The 21,256-nt window shown below is 33.8% G+C and overlaps 1 protein-coding gene across 1 annotated transcript in view; it reads left to right on the top strand.

Moving 5' to 3' along the window:
• Positions 1-21,256, top strand: part of ERBB4 (erb-b2 receptor tyrosine kinase 4) — a 1,130,412-nt gene that overhangs the window by 831,780 nt on the left and 277,376 nt on the right. The window contains 2 exon segments of the mRNA XM_021075968.1: positions 341-540; positions 18,938-19,070. Coding sequence (XP_020931627.1) covers positions 341-540; positions 18,938-19,070 — 333 coding nt within the window.

The raw sequence follows: 21,256 nt of genomic DNA, 5'->3' as shown, positions 1-21,256 counted from the left end.
TTTGAGGACCTTAAGAAGGACCTTCAAGGGGTAGGAGGGAAGGCATTGAGCAGATACATCCGTGGTAAATACATAAACAGTGAGAGATATCATTGATATTCATAATTCTAAAAGATGGACATTTTTAGGGGGTGTCATATGATTACTTTTAAATCTGTCAGTGTAAAGAATATAAAGAAATAATATTCAGAGCACAGATTTATTGATTCAATCTTTTTTTAGTCTCTATTAATTTTCCTTTCGGAGTAAGACATGATATCCTTATTTTACTTCAAGAATGAATATCATAGCCAGAAAACAGTTCTTATTGTTTCATTTTTTTCCTATCCCCTCTCTTTAGTGGCCTTTCCCTGCTTATCCTCAAGCAACAGGGCATCACTTCACTACAATTCCAGTCCCTGAAGGAAATCAGTGCAGGAAACATCTATATCACAGACAACAGCAACCTGTGTTATTATCATACCATTAACTGGACAACACTCTTCAGCACCATCAACCAAAGAATAGTGATTCGGGACAACAGGAAAGCTGAAAACTGTAGTAAGTACATTACCCAGACATTAAAACATAGAAACTTTGAATGTTTTATGCAGTTCTACACTGGATCAAACAATTAAAATTAACAGCAGGTCAGAATTGTTGCCCCTCTTCTCAATGCTTAAAACAACGTTGGTATAAAATAATCAGAATGGTTGACTTTTTATAATATATTTTATGTTCTCAAATCTTGCCTAATTTTGCTGCCTTTGGAGATTTTGATTCGATAGGTAAAAGTGGAAACTGGGAATTTAAATATTTAAGAAGGATCCCAGGTAATTCCTTGTATCCAATCAGTGTATGGAAATCTCCTCTGTTTAATTTAATTTAATTTAATTTAATTTAATGTTTTTGTCTTTTTAGCTATTTCTTGGGCCGCTCCCGCGGCATATGGAGGTTCCCAGGCTAGGGGTTGAATCGAAGCTGTAGCCACCGGCATACGCCAGAGTCACAGCAACGCGGGATCCGAGCCGGGTCTGCAACCTACACCACAGCTCACGGCAGCGCCGGATCGTTAACCCACTGAGCAAGGGCAGGGACCGAACCCGCAACCTCATGGTTCCTAGTCAGATTCGTTAACCACTGAGCCACGACGGGAACTCCCTGTTCAATTTTATGTTTGCTTTTTGTTTCAGTGAATTTGATAATACAGAATAACAAAGTATTTGCCATTTAGAGGTGGTGAAAATAGACGTGTTCTTCAGAAATGTGCAAAAAATGCTGTTCCAGAAATTGCTTATTCAAAAAGAAAATTCATTTCATAAATGCATTTTTGTAAGCATTTTTTAAAATTTATTTTGTTACTTATTGATTCACTCCATCACTCCTTTGTTGCATAGAAGCAAATAATGTTTTCATGAGTATATAACTGTCATTCCTATCTTCTACTTTGATATTCCAATGATTAATACTTGATTCTTCCTTGCTTTCCTTCTGAGTACTACTTTCCTCCACATCCTGCAAGTGCCACCACTATGCATATAGTAGTGACTGACATGATAAATATGAAATATAAAGACAGAATTCAAATAATCTGTTTACAAATGCATGTTCCTGTGGTCATAGTAAGTCAGTCCTTTCTAAAAGTCACATTCCTTAAGGAACATTTTGCTCTTAGGCAGTCTTCTTGCTTCTCTGATCTCACCATTGGAACAATCACAAGGATATAAGCACATAATGATTAAATTCATTAAATTTGTGAATGGATGGTACAGGGCATGTTTTAAAAATGTAAACTCTTAAGAGGCCAACATGATATTAATTTATTAAGGTGAGGACTTTGTTGGTGACTCAGCAGGTTAAGGACTCAGTATTATCACTGCTGTGGCCCATGTTCTGTTCCTGGACTGAGAACTTCTGCATGCTGCAGGTGGGCACAAAAAAAAAAAAAAAAAAAAAAAAAAACTAAGTAAAGTAGTCAATGAATTAATTACTTTGTTGATAACCTGCCTTGTACAAAAAAGGGTTTAAGGTACCTCAGGCTAGACATTTTTGCAAAATATAGCTTATAATTTGTGAAGAACTTTAAAACATTTTCCAGGGAAAAGCGATATATTGCAACATGAGATTCCTGTTTTGAGTGAACTTAATTTCTTATATATTCTCCTGTTCCTCATAGAATCAAGAAATATAAAATCCTATATATCGAGATATTCATGCACACGTATCATGACATTTATCCTTTCATTAAGCCTGGATTGTTTCCTTGGTTTTGTAATTCTTAGTCCTGACAGAAAATCTGATTTTTTTTTTCCTCTACTATTTAAGCTTCTTATCCAACATTGTGTCTATACATTCTCCAAATTAAGTCATTCATGGAAGTAATATGGAATAATTTTCATCATTAGTTTATAACTATTTCTGTAAGTCAAGGTGATACTCTCCTTTTTTTTTTCCATTTCCTTCAAAAACAATATGAAACAGGAGTTCCTGTTCTGGCTCCGGGGCTAAGAACTTGACATAGTGTTATGAGGATGCCAGTTCAATCACTGGCCTCGTTCAGTGGTTTAAGGATTCAGTGTTGCTGCAAGCTGTGGTGTAGGTCACAGATGCAGCTCGCATCTGGTGTTGCTGTGGTTGTGGCATAGGCCTGGAGTTGCAGCTCTGATTTGACCCCTAGCCAGGAACTTCCATATGCAGGCAGGTGCAACCATTTAAAGAAAAAAAAAATATAGTACTACTACCTTTCAAAGAAAGGATTTAACTATTAAGACAATAAATAAATAAATAAAAAGAAGCAGGGAAAAACATTTTTATTTGACTCATTTAATCATTTATAAATCCTTTCTTTAACCTTCTGTGAACCCAAATACTAAGTAAATAGGAAAAGAAAATGCAGGAAAAAAGTTAAATATAAAAAAGTAAGACAGGAAAAATTTAATTATTCTATATCTCTTTAAGACTCCTAAACTTTTGAAACAACTGAGACAGAATAAAAAATAATTGATAATAATAGACTAAAAATCTAACATAAGGTAAACACAGTTTCAGGAAGAAATGAAGCATTTATAATAAAGCAGTTTATGGTGCGATAGTATAAATTAAGCATCTTTTTTATTTTTTAACATCTTAGAGAAAACAACTTTTGCATGAAATATATTTATTAAAATTTGAGTTTTAGTCTCTTGTACCTTGGATCCTGCATTCTTAGAAATGTAATTACACTATAAACTTGATCTCTGGGGTGTTGCTGATGTTTACGTTGAGCCTGTAATGGCTACCTATGTGATTAAAGCCATTTAATCATCATAGTATTACCTGAAAATAGGATAATTTAATTTTTGCTTCATTTTAAATGTACCATAATATTGCATTTAAACATATTCTAATATGCTACACACAAGATTTACACAAGCACACACACTTATCCATTTCAAGACATACGGCTACATGAGCTTTACAGCATAATGTGTATATGCACCTACTTAAACAACACATATACATGTAACCAGCCCTCAAATATATACACATGCATATACACAAAGTCACCGTAAAATTCTCTGATCTAAATCTGTATATTGGTTTCGTAGCCTAAAACAAAACAAAACAAAAAAAAAAACAGCCTTGATTTTTAACACAGTTTTTTGGAGTTCAACATGATTTAAAACAGTAATGACAATAAAGCAACTCTTCAGCTCGTCTACAAAGTATGACCATAGCTTGAAAAATATTGCTCTTTTAAGTCAGAAATTTTAAAGCAGACTTTATGGTTTGAAGAGATGGAGATTGAGAGAAACTCCAGGATTTGAAAGGCTGGAATACTTTCTGCCTCCTTTATTTATATGGTTATGGTAGGAACAAAACAGTACTGGTTAGAAAGAGTTTTAGAGTAGGTTTATAAAAGTATTTGAAGTTTCTTTAAATATTTAGGAATTGATTTTTAACATCAGAATATAAATAGTGAAGAGATAAATATTACACCAAACTTTCAGGACCTGAGTTACATTTGAACTCATGCATCTCTATATTTTAAAAATATTTTCCCATATACACTTCAACCAACATAAATGAGAAATTACATTCATAATTACCTTTCAAAGTGGAAATAATAGTATATTTTTCTAATTATAATAGGATGTTCTAATCATTTTTAGAAATCAAAACAATAGAAATATGTAAACATATAATTTTGGTAGATAGATAAGAAACATTTTCATATATAAACTGGATCATACCATATATTTTTAAATACTATGTAGCCATCTAAGCTTTCTACTTAATGTGTTATGAGATTTTCCATATCAATATATAGAGCTCTTTCTTATTTTTAAAAGCTGTATATAAAAATATTCATTGAATGTCATATTAACAGTAATTTATTTTCTATTTTTCATATTTATAGTGCCTAATGTGAATCTTAGTTTATAAAGTGTTTTGCACTATGGGGCTGTTTCCTTGGGATAAATGTTGACAAGTGGAATTTCTGTGAAATGAGGTTATATATAATAAATTTTAGGATATATTGCAACATCATGTTTCAAAAATACTAGATTAGTTTACACTTGTCCTAAACAATGTTTGATAAGGAATATTTTCCACTACTCTTTACAACACTGGATATTGTCTGTGGTTTTAAATTTTGATGATATGAAATGTGAAAAAGAGGTCTTTTCATGTTTTTTGGTGAGCCTCTTTTTATGTTTTGACTGATCATTTATATTTCTTCTCCTATAAATTATGTAATTATGAGCTTTATCCATTTTCAATTCTGAATTGAAAGTTTATTACAAATTAAATACATTAATGTTTTTCTCTTAAAAATGCTATGTATAGCTTTCCTTCTATAAGTAATTTTCAAAATTTCTGTCCTTTGATAAACAAACATATGCTTTATCTAGTTTAATGGATATGTTTTTCTCTTTCTTTTTATGTTTATGATCTTGGCACAGTCTTAAATTTTTTCTTCTAGCACTTTAAAACTAAATTGAAAACCCATCTAGAAGTTTTGGTATAGCATACTTCTAAAAAATCTTCAATTGATTAGGATATTGATCAAATATATACTGAAAAATCCATCTCTTCTCACTGATTTTAGGTGTCTGCAATATTTCCTCTAAATAGTGTAAAAGCATCAGCCTCTGTCTTAATCTATATAGTTTAAGCATCATGCCCACCCTGTAAAGCATAATTATCACAATTTTTCAGATGAATATACAGCTATTCGGAAAGTTGAATAATATCCCCAATTTTTGGAGCTATTAAAAATCAGATTCAGAATTTCAACCCATTGTATATCTAGTCCACACTACCCAAAACCATCTACAGATTCAGTTAAATTTCTATCAAAATTCTAGTGACATTTTTCACTGAGATAGAAAAATTTATATGGAACTCCAAAGACCCTGAATGGACAGAATGATCTTGAGAAAGAACAAAGCTGGAGGCATCACACTTCCTGATTTCAAATGATATTTCAAAGGCATAATAATCAGAACAGTATGGTACTGACATGAAGACAGACACATAGAAAAATGGAGCAGAATTAAGAGACCAGAAATAAATCCACACATAAGTTTAACTAATATTTGATAAGGGAGATAAGAATAGTCAATGAAGAAAGAATTGTTCTTCAATAAATGATGTTGAGAAAATATGGATATTCACATACAAAAGAATGAAATTGGACCCCTGTCTTACACTACTCACAGTAAAGACTTTAAAATAAGACCAAAAGTATAATATTCCTAGAAGAAATATTCACGATAAGTTCCCTGACATTGGTATTGGCAATGACTTTATGTGTACAACCCCAAAAACAGAAGCAACAAAAGCAAAAATAAGTGGAACTACATCAAACCAAAAAGATTCTGCCTTGCAAAAACAAAACAAAAACAACAGCAAAAGCAATCAATAAAATGGAAAAGCAACCTATAGAATGGGAAAAAATATTTACAAATCATGTATCTGAATAAGGCATTAATATCCAAGGTATATTTTTTTAAAATAACATAACAAAGAACAATCTGGTTTAAAAATGGGCAGAGGGGAAGTTCCCATCATGGCTCAGTGGTAATGAATCCAACTAGTGTCCATGAGGACACGGGCTTGATCCCTGGCCTCATTCAGTGGGTTAGAGATCCGGCATTGCTGTGAGCTGCAGTGTAGGTCACAGACACAGCACGGATCCAGCATTGCTGTGGCTGTGACACAGGCCAGCAGCTGCAGCTCTGTTCAACCCCTAAGTGCAGTCCTAAAAAATAAATAAATAAATAAATAAATAAATAAATAAATAAATAAATAAATAAAAATTAGCAGAGGTGTGAATAGACATTTCTCCAAAGAAGACATACAGATGCCAACATGTACATGAAAAGGAGATCAACATCACAAATCATCAGAGAAATACAAAGTGAAACTATAGTGAGATTATCACCGCATGCCTTTTAGAATGGCTGTTATCAAAAAGAGAATAGATAACAAGTGCTAATGAGGATGTGGAGAAAAGGGACCTCTGGTGTACTGTTGATGGAATGTAAATCGGGGTAGCCAGGATGGAAAACAGTACACAGGTTCCTCAAAAACTTAAAAATAGAATCACCGGAGTCCCCGTCGTGGCTCAGTGGGTAGCAAATCCGACTAGGAACCCTGAGGTTGCGGGTTTGATCCCTGGCCTTGCTCAGGGTTAAGGATCCGGGTTGCCGTGAGCTGTGGTGTAGGTTGCAGTCGCGGCTCAGATCCGGTGTTGCTGTGCCTCTGGCTAGCCCGGTGGCTACAGCTCCGATTCGACCCCTAGCCTAGGAACCTCCACATGCCGCGGGAGTGGCCCTAGAAATGGCAAAAAAAAAAAAAAAAAAAAAAAAAAAAAAAGAGAATCACCATATGATCTACAAACTTTAAGTTGCAGGATGAACACATACTGAAGATCTAAGGTACAGCTTAAGAACTATAGTTAACAAAACTCTATTTTATACTTGAAAGTTGCTATGAGAGTAGAGTTTTAATGTTTTCACCACCTCCACAACAAAATGCTAATTATGTGAGGTGGAGGATATATTAACTGAAAACATTTACGGTATATCTGCATATCAAATCACTTTGTACAGCTTTGACTTAAACAATAAGTAACCTGATCTCAATAAAACTGAGAAATATAAGACTTGACCATAACTGTATAAGCTTTAAGTCTTTTCATATAACAAAGAAAATAATAAATATAGTTAAAGGGCAAAAAAGAAAAGAAACGAGAGCATATGAGTTCACAGAACTGAGTAGTGCAGGGGATGGTCCTTCAGGCAGAGATGGATGTAGAGGTTAAATATCACCAGAATGCAATCCTTCTGTATTGCTGGATTCTGCTTTCTTCAGCAAGCTTTTTCTTTATTAATAATGGTTAGCCCTGCATGGGCGCATTCTCACATTTATGAGTACAGGTAAAAGAACTTTGCTTCCTATCTCCCAGCATCTGTATTGTGGAAACAACACTGATTGACCCTTCTTGGGCCATATGCCTATCTCTGGACAGTTCAGTATTTTCTCTCTGCTACCAACTGTTCAGACATGGTTTTGAGTCAACCCCATCAAAGCAACTGGAGTGATATTTTAAAAATAAGATTCTATCTCTCCTGCTTTAAACCTTTCATCAATATCCCACAGCTCTTTGGACAAAGAAAATCCTTTAAACGGCCACTAGGTCCCACATAATCTGGCCATTGTCCCCCTCACTAGGTCATCAGTTACCACCTACCACTCAATTCCTATGTCTGGTCTGTTCTCTGAAAGCACTAATAGTATCTTCTGCTCAGACTCTCTGGGCTAGATTTGTAATTTCAATTTCCCCCAGCCCTCCTTGCCTTAACAATCCTTATTTATCCTTCTCATCTCAAACTGTTGACCCTTTTTCTATGGGCTGACCTAATACCACCTACTCATAGGTAAGAACAGCTGCTCTATTCTTTCATAAATATATGTATTTGTAATGCTATATAAATGAGATGTACGTAATGCTGTCTTCCTAACTAGACTATAAGCCCTATATAAAAAAATATATTTTATTTCATATTTCCATCATGTCCCCATTTCTTAGCCATGTCCAGTATAAACTAAATAGGTTCTAAACAAATATTTTTAATAAACACATGGGTATGCTTGCATGTTGCCACATTTCTCTTAAGTACATTTATTGAGAGCTTAGTTAAATCAGTAACCCTGTATTATATACTACTAATACACTAATATGATGTCGAATCTTCATAAAACCCTGAAAGGTAGATATTATTATTTACTCTACAGATTAGTAACATGGAAATAATTGCCCACAGCTGCAAGGACAGTCATAGAGTAAGGATTTGAACCTATCCTGGTCTGATCACAAAAACTAAACTATTTCAGAGAAATTATATTTTTCAGCCTTTATAAAAAAAAAGATTAATGGTATCTGTCCAAATATATCCCAAGTCAAACCCATGCCTCTACATATGGTAACCAATGCAAAGAGCATACATAGGTGGTCTTGCACAATGAAAGAAGATATTTTTTCTTCCTTTGTGCTTGTAGGCAGGTACTTCATTTCTGTATTTTGAACTAATCCATTTACTTTCACACATGCAGCACAGTGGCAAGATCCATTATTTAAGCTTGCCTCTGTTTTAATGAAAACAAGTTCAATATTCTCTGTAAAGGTCGAAATGCTAAGCACATTATTATCTCTCCAAATTTTTAATAGACATGTGCAATTCATATGAGATAAAGAAAAATCTATTTTACAGCTTCCAGAGAAAACACAGGGGAAGTTAAAGGTTGCCAAATAACTTCATTGCTGAAGTTTCTACAGAAAGGTTTATAATGGTGTTTTAAACTGTAAGCCACTGAATAGGCCTTCTACTCCCTCCCATGGGATCATCACTGTGGGAGGTCAGGGGACTGTTGAATTCTTGGTGCTGATTGAAAACTTCTTTTCTCTTAAGACTTTCAAAGAAGTAGCCTCCTTGGCCTTTTGTTCTTTGCTCCATGGAGACACTTTCCATGGTTTCACTCTGCACAAAATGATCAGTCAACCTTGAATACCATCATCTAGTCATTTGGAAAGGATGAGAAGACAGTAATTATTATGGTTTTCTGTTTATTATTGCTTTCCTCCAATAGATACTGTTTCCCTGATCCAAAACTGCTCTGGAGTTGAGCGTCTGAGTACAGACTTGGGGAGGCAGTAGGCAGCAGAAAAGAAGGTAGGGGTTTGAGTGAAGCTAATACTGCCCTCTTCAACTAAGGTCAAAGCAAATGATGGAAAAATCAAGGGAGAAGGGACAAGATGAAAGGGGTTCAAATCTGAAAAAGCTAATGTGAGTTGGTGAAATAAATAGATCAAAAAGTTAATGGCCTATCACGAAATAGGTACAAGGGTATAACTGATGTCTTTGTCAACATTTCTAAAGGAAGAAACTAAATATACTTGAGAGACTTAGAATTTGAGGCATCGATAATATTTACCACAAGGATAGGAAAGTGATGAATACAAATGCAGGATTCAAGATACTGTGCAGTATGATTTTGAATATACTCTGCTTGTCCTTACAAGTTGATTTTATAATATAACGTTTTTTTCCCTCTCCAAGAGATTTCCTCTGGCAATCATGTTTATCCTATAAGCAAGTAGAAATAAAAATCATATATAAATATATATATTTTTTTTCAGAATATTAGACACCCTGTAGATAACCTTAAAATGGCTGAATGCTTATAAAATGGGTATTATAATAATATTTTATCATTAATCTTCTAATTCTTTATTGCTTAAAATTTATTTTACACAATTTATATTCAACCAGTTTGAACTCTTTTTCTTACTCTCTACATCTTTATAAATTAATGGGAAGTCACTTAGAAGTCTACAAATCAGTGATAGGAGACCTCTGCTAACATTAGATTTCATTTCTACTGACATTTATTTTATACAGTAAGATAACTTGCTTTCTCTGCATTATGAGTAAATCAGAAGTAAAGAATTCTTGCTATTAGTTCAAAATCAGTATAACAAACTGTCAACCTTTCTCAAGAAGAACATTAAATCATTTGACTTTTGAAGAGTCTCCACAAAAGAGACAAATTAGTACAATATGTTGTATTTCAATTAATGAATATTTAAGATATGGAGAGAAACACAAAGTCCACGAACTTTATGAGTTGCCCAAAACAATTAATAATATGAGAAGAGCAACAATTCTTTATATAGGAAAATACTCTATACAGTCTCTCATCATTCCTTTTATCTTTAAAAATATTTTTATCTGCTATTTTGGATGATGACTATGAAGTAAATAAGCTAAAATAGAATAAAAGGGACTCAAATTTTCAATAAAGTTTTGTGTGTGCTTAGAAATTATGGAGGTGCATTTGAGAAAAACCCTATATGAAAGACTTTTGTATATAACAAGAAAAAACATAGTTAATCCCATTTTGCATTTTAAAAGTGAATATAGGTGGGCTAAGAGGAATTAGACTTCCCTCATAAAACAACCAAAAGAAGAACAAAACATATGAAATGACAGTTTGCAAGAGAGTGGAGATCAAGCAATGAAAGAAAGCGAGTCTTAAGAGTGAGGAAATAAATTAGGTGAGCCTGGTGATTGCCCTGGTTACCTACCTTGGGAGAATTCCTAGGCAATGGAACAATTCAGTGGGGCCCAATAAGAGTCCCAAAGACTCTCTGAGTTGAGGATGCAGAGCTAAGAGTCCAGGAAGACTCAGGCAGCTAGAGTTCACAGACACATACCAGAAAGGAGAAACAGCAAGAGAAAAAACTGCACCACAAGAAATATTAAAGAAGCCCTTTAGTCAGGAGAAAACAATATCAGATAGAAATATCCATGTAATAAAGAGCACTACATGGGTAAATATATAGAATATATTATTGTTATTATCTAATTTTCCTCAAAAGGCAAAAATAATGTTTAAAAATAATAAATGTGGGGTGAATAACATATAGGAATGTAAAGTGCATGACCATAGCTTAAAGGTTAAGAATGGAGAAATGGAAGTTTGCTATTTTAAGGTTCTTAGAATCTACATGAAGTGGTAATGTGTAACTTGAAAATAGACTGTGGTAAATTGAAGATATGTGTGGGGACTTTAGTTTCCTTGCAAGACGAAGTAGGTATACTTTAACCTAGTCCTTCTGCTAAGTACAACTAAAATCTCTGGACATTATTTATAAAGAAATACAAGGTTTTTAGGAGTTCCCATTGTGGCTGAGTGGAAACAAATCTAACTAGCATCCATGAGGACACAGGTTCGATCCCTGGCTCAGTGCATTAAGGATCTGTTATTGCTGTGAGCTGCGGTGTAGGTCGCAGACATGTCTCAGATAGAGTTGCTGTGGCTGTGGTGTAGGCCAGCAGCTACAGCTCCAATTCAACCCCTAGCTTAGGAACCTCCTTATGCCGCAGGTGCAGCCCTAAAATGACATCCATCAATCAATCAATCAAACAAACAGGATTTTTAAAGAAGGAGAGAAGAAGGAAGACTGGTTTAGCGCCTTGGCATCCAAGGAAGGACACAGCCGTAAATTCCCCAGCTTTTCTTTTTGCCTTATGTATATCAGATTTGGAAGTGAGAAACTGACAACTCATAAATACCAATAGGTGAATACTTAAAAATCCCAACAAAAGCCTCTTCTCATTTTCTGAAGGACTAGCAAAGAGGCAGAATAGCAGGACAAAAATTTAGACTGTAACTCTATTCCAGCCAAATGCCATGGGAAAAACAAAACAAAACAAAACTGTGGTCCCTACTTCACTCCTTCGAGCAAAGGATTGGGGACTGTAGACTTCCACTGTGATTAGACTATATGAGGTGCTCCATGTCTCTTCCAGGTGATGTCAGAGAAGGTGGAGAATAGATCTGAAGCCTTTATCCTACTGGGTGGTATAGAGAGCAGGCAGAGCTGAGTTTAAGTCGCTACTCTGACACTTGTGCTTTGAGTGGCTTAACCTCTCTGAGCCTCTGCCCATCCATAAAATGAAAGCTTATTACTACTTTGTATGATGGGTTTGAAGATTAAGGTCCATATATGAAAAGAGTGTACCAAAAAAGAATGAAAATTACAGGCCAGCATAGCTCTCAGGGATATAGAAGCAACAATTTTTTTAAAAATTAGTAGAAAATAGAGTTCAGCAATATAGAAGATTAATTATACAGCATAAACAGTCAAGGGTTATTTCAGGGATACAAGCAAGGTAATATATCATATTAACAGGCTAAAAGAGAAAAATCACATGATCACATTAATAGATATGTAAATATCATTTGAAAACTTCTTTTTAGAAGAAATTATTTGGGATCTGGAGCTAGACAAAGAGAATTTAGGGTTGGCACTAAAAGAATAAATTATAAAAGGAAAACAATAAATTGTATTTTTTATTGAAGTATGGTTGATTTACAATATCATGTTGGTTTCAGTTGCACAGCAAAGTGATTTTTTTATGTGTTCATGTATATATATTGTATATGTATATTATATTATGAACATATGTATACATTTATATTCATTTTCAGTTTCAATTTTTCAGTTTTATATGTGTGTGTGTGTGTGTGTGTGTATATATATATATATATGCATTATATGCATATATGTATTCTTTTTCAGATTCTTTTCCATTATAGTTATTACAAGATATTGAGCATGGTTCCCTGTGCTGTACAGTGGGCCCGTGTTTATCTATTTTGTGTATAATATTGTGTATCTGTTAATCCCAAAATCCTATTTATGCCTCCCTCCACCTTCCCCTTTGGCAGCCATAAGTTTGTTTTCTATATCTGTGAGGCTATTTCTGTTTTATAAATAAGTTAATTTGTGCAATTTTTTTAGATTCCACATATAAGTGAATCATTTAATATTTATCTTTGTCTGACTTCACTTAGTATGATAATTTCTAGGTCTATCCATGTTGCTACAGATGGCATTATTTCATTATTTTTTGTGGCTGAATAATATTTCATTGCTTATATGTACCACATCTTCTTTATGCATTTCTCTGTCTATGGACATTTGGGGTGTTTCCGTGTCTTGGCTGTTGTAAACAGTGCTGCAGTGAACATTAGGGTGCATATATCTTTTTGAGTTTGGGGTTTCTCTGGCTATATGTTCTGGAATAGGATTACTGGGTCATAAGGTAACTCTATTTTAGTCTTTTTGAGGAACTACCATACTCTTATCCATAGTGGCTGTACCACTTTATATTCCCAACAGTGTGGGAGGGTTCCACACACCCTCTCCAGCATTTATTATTTGTAGATTTTTTTAAATAATTGCCATTTTTATTGCTATGAAGTGATATCTCATTGTAGTTTTGATTTGCATTTTTCTAATAATTAGTGTTGAGCATCTTTCATATGCCAGTTGGCCATCTGTGTGTCTTCTTTAGAGAAATGTCTGTTTAGGCCTTTTGCCCATTTTTTTGATTTTTTTTTTTTTTTGTTATTGAGCTATATGAACTGTTTGTATATTTTTGAAAATTAAATTACTTCTCAGTCACATCATTTGCAAATATTTTTGCCCATTCTCTATGTTGTCTTTTATTTAATGGTTTCCTTTGTTGTGCAAAAGCTTTTAAGTTTAACTAGGTCCCATTTGTTTATTTCTGCTTTTATTTTCTATCATTCTAGGAGACGGATCCAGAAAAATATTGCTGTGCTTTATGTCAAAGAATGTTCTGTCTATATTTTCCTCTTGGCGTTTTATAGTATCCTATCTTACATGTAGGCCTTTATCCATACTGAGTTTATTTTTGTATATGTTGTTAGAAAATGTTCCAATTTGATTCTTTTACATGTAGCTGTCCAGTTTACCCCAGCACTAGTTGTTGAAGAGATTGACATTTCTCCATAGTATATTCTTGCCTCTTTGTTGAAGATTAATTAACCATAGATCTGTTGGTTTGTTTCTGGGTTCTCTTTTCTTTTCTATTGATATACCTATGTCTGTTTGGGGGCCAATATCATGCTCTTTTGATTACTGTAGCTCTGTAGTACTTATCCAAGTCTGGAAGGGTTATGTTTCCAGTTTTGTTCTTTTACCTCAGGATTGGTTTGGAAATTCTAGGTCTGTTGTGATTCCATATAAATTTCAGGATTATTCTTCTAGTTCTGTGAAAAATATCATGGGTAATTCGATAGGGATCACATTAAATCTGTAAATTGATTTTGGAAGTATGGCAATTTTAACAAAATTAATGTTTCCAAAAGCATGGATTATCTTTCCATTTCTTTGAATCATCTTCAGTTTTCTTTGTCAATGTTTTATAGTTCTCAATGTATTTTCTCTCTTTGGTTAGGCTTATTCCTAGGTATTTTATTTTTGCTATTTGATTTTTTTTAAAGTTTTATTGAAGTATAGTTGATTTACAGTGTTGTAATAATTGCTGCTGTATAACAAAATGATTCTTATATATATGCACACATCCATTCTTTTTCAGATTCTTTTCCCATATAGATTATAACAGAGGATTGGGTAGAGTTCCTTGTACTATACACACACAGGTTCCCACTGGCCAAACATTCCATATACGACAGTGTGTGTATACCAGTATCAATCCCCCAATCCATCCCTCCCCACACCAGTCCACTTTAGTAACCATAAGTTTGTTTTCAAAGTCTATGAGTCTGTTTCTGTTCTATAAATAAGTTAATTTGTATCCTTTTTGTTTAGGATTACACATTTATGTGATGCCATAGGATGTTTGTCTTTTTCTGTCTGACTTATATAGTATGATATCTCTAGGTCCATCCATGTTGCTGCAAATACCATTATTTCATTATTTTTAAAGCTGAGCAATATTCCATTGTATACATGTACCACATCTTCTTTATTCATTCCTCTGTTGGCAGACATTTAGGTTGCTTCCATGTCTTGGCTGTTGTAAATAGTGCTGCAATGAACAGTGGGTTGCATACATCTTTTTGAATTACAGTTTTCTCTGGATAGATGCCCAGGAGTGAGATTGCTGGATCATATGATAGTTCAATTTTCAGTTTTTTGAGGAAACTCCGTAATGTTTTCCATAGTGGTTGTACCAATTTACATTGCCACCAAGAGTGTAGGAAGTTTCCCTTTTCTCTGTATTTTCTCTAGCATTTGTTTGTAGGGTTTTTTGATGGCCATTCTTACTAGAGCAAGGTGATACTTCATCATAGTTTTGGTTTACATTTCTCTAATAGTTAACAGTGTTGAGCATCTTTTCATGTGTTTTTTGGCAGTCTATTTTCTTTGGGGGAATGTCTATTTAGATCTTCTGGCCATTTTCTAAAGTGACCAACAAGGGACTAATCTCCAAAATGTACAGACAACTCATGCAGCTAAATATCAAAGGATAAACAATCCAATGTGACATGATTTTTAAAAAGATTTTCTTTTTTTCTCCTTTTAGGGCTGTACCTGTGGTATGTGGAAGTTCCAGCCTAGGGGGGCGAATCAGAGCTGCAGCTTCCATCCTACGCCACAGCCACAGTAATGTGAGTTCCCAGCTGCATCTGTAACCTACACCACAGCTTTTGGCAATGCCAGCTCTTGGAGATGCCAATTTGATCCCCAGCTTTCTGCAGTGGTTTAAAGGATCTGGTATTGCTATAGCTGTGGCATAGGTCACAGCTCCAGCTCAGACTTGTTATTTATTTATTTATCTTTTTTGCCATTTCTTGGGCCACTCCCATGGCATATGGAGGTTCCCAGGCTAGGGGTCGAATCGGAGCTGTAGCCACTGGCCTACACCACAGCCACAGCCACAGCAACACAGGATCCGAGCCACATCTGCAACCTACACCACAGCTCATGGCAATGCCGGATCCTTAACCCACTGAGCAAGGCCAGGGATCAAACCAGCAACCTCATCATGGTTCCTGGTTGGATTCCTTAACCACTGAGCCAGCTCAGATTTGATCCCTGACCAAGGAACTTCCATATGCTATGGATGGGGCAAAAAAAAAAAAAAAAAAAATACAAACTACAGATTGGGAGAAACCAATTTCAAATAAGATAGAGAGATAGACTATAGATAGATAGATAGACAGATAGATAGATAGATAGATAGATAGATAGATAGATAGATAGAAAGAAAGAATGTATAAAGAACTCTCAAAACTCCACAATAGAATTATCTAACTAAAATGCGCAAAAGCCATAAAGATACATTCCATTGAAGAGGATACACATTGGCAAATAAACACATTATTGGCTGTTTTATGGAATTTATAATCTGCAATGAGATATCACTACACACGTATTAGAATGGGTAAAATTAAATAGTGAAAAAATCAAATTCTGGGGAAGATGTATAGAAATGGGATAATTCACACACTCTTGATGGGAATGTAAAGTGGTACAACTACTCTAGAAAACAGTTTGCTACTTTCTTAAAATGAAACAAAGCAAAATAAAAACAACTAACTAAAATTCTCTAATGTGACACAGCAATTTTATTCCTGGACATTTAATTCAGACAAATGAAAATTTAAATCACACAAAAACATGTATACTAATTTTTGTAGCAGTTTTATTTATAATAGACCCAAACTGGGAATAACTCAAACTTCCTTCCATGGTTAATAGTTAAAGTGTAGTAATCCATACCAGAAAATACTACTAGCAATAAAATTAAACTAATAATATATGCTACCTAGATGAATCTCCAGAAATGCATTCTTAATACAAAATGAAAATCTCAAAAATCCTATACTCTATAATTTCATTTATATAACATTAAAAGTGACACCAAATTATAAAAATGGAGAACAAATTAGGTGTTGCAGAAAGAGCAGAGTGGGTAAGGTGGAGTCAAAGGCAGGAGAGAGGTGGGTGTGAATTTAAGATTACAGCGTCAGGGATACTTGTGTGACAGAAATATTTTGTATCTTGATAGCATCAATGTCAATATCTGGATTGTGTTATTGAATGATAGTTTCACAGGATTTTACCATTAGGGAAAACTGGGTAAGAGAACATGGATCTCTCTGTATATCTAAAAATAAAAAGTTTGATTAGAAATATGCATACTGCAAACCCAAAAGATATCACTAAAATTACAAGTTAAAAATTTGGTTTTCCTGAAGTTCCCGTTGTGGCTCAGAGGGTTAAGAATCCTACTATTATAGATAGGGGTTCGATCCCTCGCCTTGCTCAGTGGGTTAAGGATCTGGTGTTGCCATGAGCTGTGGCGTAGGTCGCAGATGAGGCTCATTTCTGGTATTTGCCCTGCTTGTGGCATGCTGGTAGCTTTGGAATTTCCATATGTAGCAGATGTGCCCTAAAAAAAAAAAAAACCAAAACACAAATTTGCTTTTCCAAAATATGTCAGAAAAAGAGGAATAGTGGGAAGAGAACAGATTGTACAAACAAATAGAAAAATCAATGATCTTAACTACAACTGTCATATTAAATATAAGTGATTAAAATACCCTAATTATCAGATTAGACATTTAAAAAATCATTACCCAGCTAAAGGCTGCCTACCAGATATGGACTTTAACTATAAAAACACAAGATTAAAAAATGAGAAAATACACCTTGAGAGACAAACAGATCAACAGAAGTATAGAGAACTATAAGTAGACCTACAGCTATGTGAACAACTGATTTTTAACAAGTATTAAAATGTACTTTTGGAGGTAATGGATTCATTCATTACCTGGATTGTGTATACATAGCTTGTGATTTCATGCATCTATCAAAACATTAGATTGTAAACTTTATGTATGAGCAATATATGTCATGCATATGACAATAAAACTGCTAAGCACACACACGCGCACACACATGGAGTTTCTCTCTTAAACTATAATGACAATGATTATTCAGTTAAACAATTATGAATTAAAAAATATCTTGATAGGTCTAGACGTCTGCCTTGAGAAAGAATTTTGCACGGTTTAATATAGGGGCCTGCTTAAGATTCCAGGATATAGGAGAAATAATACATGGATTGGGAGATTTTGTTTCACTGTTTTAAAACTAATCAGAATCAGTGATGCTGGTAATTCATTTTCTCAAGAATTTGTTACTTGAAACTTTCACAGCTATGATACTGCTTTAAATTACAACCACATATTCAGTGCTATTCTATTCTATCTTATTCAATATCTATATCTTCATTAAAATTATGTTTTTCAGTATAAATAATAATATACTGAATAAATATTATTTGGTATATAGAAGAACAGAGATGGTTTACCAAGTTAAAATTTTAAAACATGGTCCCTAAACTTTTGGGCACTTTTCCTATCAACAAAGAGACAAGAGTAAAGACTGTTAAATATAGAGATAAGATTAAAAACTACTTTAATCTCCATAGCTCTTCATAAATAACCAACACGCTTTGTTTAAAATTATTTTGAAACTTTTTTCTTACATGTGCCAATTTTACTCAATGTCAAGGTAAGCTTAGTCAGAGCATACCAGAGGCCTGTAAAAAAGAAAAATTTGTATTTTGTTTCTATTTCTTTTCCCTCTTCTTACCCTCCATATAGTTCTTTCTTTTTCCCCTTCTAATATTTTTTGTCTTACAGCAGATATCACTTGTTCAATTTCTGCATGAAATTCTCATATAGAATTGAAGACAAAATCGTTGGTATATTAGTGGAGCAAAGGTTAGGCTTTAGAAAGGTGTATTTTGTTCCTTACTTTCTGTCACTCCTTCTCCCTGGAATTTTGATATAGATAATTGATATTTGTTCTCTCTTATGAGCAGTGTTGTTATACACACACAGATACGGGGCTCTGCAATGTGGAAGAAACTGAGGGTAGAGTGGACCATGGCAACTGGGTAGACAAGCAAAGTTATCTGCTACAGATCTCTTTAAAACCTACTCCTCTTTCAAACCAACTCCTCCAGCTTTACTTGAAGATTCATATTAAAATGGTAAATTTTGACACAGGCTTTCTGTTTTATTTCCCCTTGATTTTGGGTGTGTTTTTCAGCTGCTGAAGGAATGGTATGCAACCATCTCTGTTCAAATGATGGGTGTTGGGGACCTGGGCCAGACCAGTGCCTGTCCTGTCGTCGCTTCAGCAGGGGAAGGACCTGCATAGAGTCTTGTAACCTCTATGATGGGTAAGGCATCTTATAATGCTGTCTTTACCTTATGAGTTTTGAGCTACTGATTTGCTCAATATTAAAATGATAATAAAATGGTAAAATTTCAGAATGTGTGTTCTGGTCAAGATTTTTAAGAAGAGCTTTTGTTGAATAAAAGAGAAGACATGAAAAAGTTGTCTTCAAGAGAAATAACTTTATTTGAATTAATGAGACTAAGTCAAAATGCATATTAACTATTGTGTATATACTTAAAAATGTGAATCAAAATAGATAACACTTACTAAATTATAGCAATGTATACTTATGCAAAACTGAAAAACATTTCTATTTTCTTTATGAAGAACGTTGTTTGATGTAACATTCCCTCCCAAATATAGCCACAATATTTTTATTTCTTATGCTTTCCTATTAATTTTCATCTGGAATTATTGCCTAATTTTTTAACCTAAACTTCTAATTTTAATTTTAACCTTTTTTTTCCCTTAAATTTATGGAGGGTATTGGTTTCAATAGTCTTTGTAGTCTCTAGTTGGAAAGATTTTTGAAAGTGTTCTGTCACTTTCTAAAGATAACCTCAGCTATATTTTAAATCAAGTATTTTAAATTCCATCTACAATACTACAATAATCAAATTGCCAACAATAAAGCCTAGTATATACCTTGTTGCATGGCATTTTATATACTCATAAAATCACTTTCTCCTAACATACTATTTCATGCATCACAGTTGCCCTTCATTAGTGTGATAATGCATTTTTTTAGTACTGTCCCAGACTCAGATTTTCCTATATTGCTCACTAAAAGGATTATCAACAGTCTTGCAAAGGTGTAATTTTGAAGCTCTTTATTTCATTTATTCTTCTGTCTCATGAATTGTCCCATTTTAAAAACTGTTTTTGTGATCCCAGGTAGCATTGTATTTTTGTGTTTTACATTACAAGGATGAAAATCTATGGGTTGTAATGATACTGATATGTATCGTCTTTGATAGATGACTGAAACCAATGCTCTCCATGAATTTAGGGGGAAAAAAAAGGTTAAAATTAAAATTAGAAGTTTAGGTAAAAAAAAGCAATTTTAAATAAGAATTCAGTAGTTTTAGACTGTGATGATGGTTGCTCAATTCTTGGAATATATTAAAATAAGCATTGGTTTGTGCACTTTCAATAGGAGAATTGTACGGTGTGTGAATTATATTTTAATAAAGGCATTTCAAAAAACATTTAATAATTGTAGCAGGAAAATTTCAGCTTGTAATTTTGTAAAGTACAGTCAATGCATACATTTGATAATGAATAGCAAATTATTTGCTACTTGTCTCATTCAGTTGAATTGTATCTATGCTTGTTCATATTATTATTATAAAAGAATACATAAAATACCTGTACACAAAATACCTCAGATCAAATAAGCTTGTCTAAGTATGTATGGCAATTGATGCCATTAAAATGAAACTAGTAGACTTAATCCATTAAATGAAAGTTACATGAAAAGTTTATTGAATATATATGTGTAATTTTAAAGCGGGAATGAATTTTAAAAATCATTTTATCAAACAGACGCAACTTATAAACAGTGAGCACTCATAGAATTAAGTGTTGACAAAGTCATAACACTGTAGAAGTGCCAAATCAACACTAGAACTCAGGATATCTGATTTTTATCCTGTTTTTTTTCTAGATGTATTGTTTTTCTTTAATATTTCAGTTTTAAACTTGTCAGAAATATGAAATAGATAGATATATGAATGTATATACACTATCCTCTGTCTCATTTTTGTGAAACAAAGAAAGCTAAGCAAAGGAAAAACACTGGTTTTCTAAATAAACAGCACTGATCACCCATCTGTTTTGGAAAGCTTAACATTTCCAAATCATTAAATCAAATGCATTAAAGAAATGTAATTTCTTAAGGTATTTTGCAATAGTGGTGGGGCTCTAGGAAATCATACACAAGTGTTAGTTTAAAAGATAATAAAAGAAAGTGTCTCATAAATGTCTGAATAATTCTTGCCTATCCAATGATAGATTTCCCCACTGCCAATCTTGTAGTATGTGCAAATTTCCTCCAGCTTTGCTTGGCAGATAAGAGAGCCTTTGAGGGAAAATGAATTCAGATCCTAACTTAATCACTTCCTAGTTGAAATGTCCATCCTTGGATAAATAACCTAATTGTCCTAAACCCCCTTTTCTTATATGGAA

Source organism: Sus scrofa, chromosome 15, assembly GCF_000003025.6.
Source record: "Sus scrofa isolate TJ Tabasco breed Duroc chromosome 15, Sscrofa11.1, whole genome shotgun sequence".
Classification (NCBI taxonomy): Eukaryota; Metazoa; Chordata; class Mammalia; order Artiodactyla; family Suidae; genus Sus; species Sus scrofa.
This window is presented reverse-complemented; position numbering and strand designations above follow the sequence as displayed.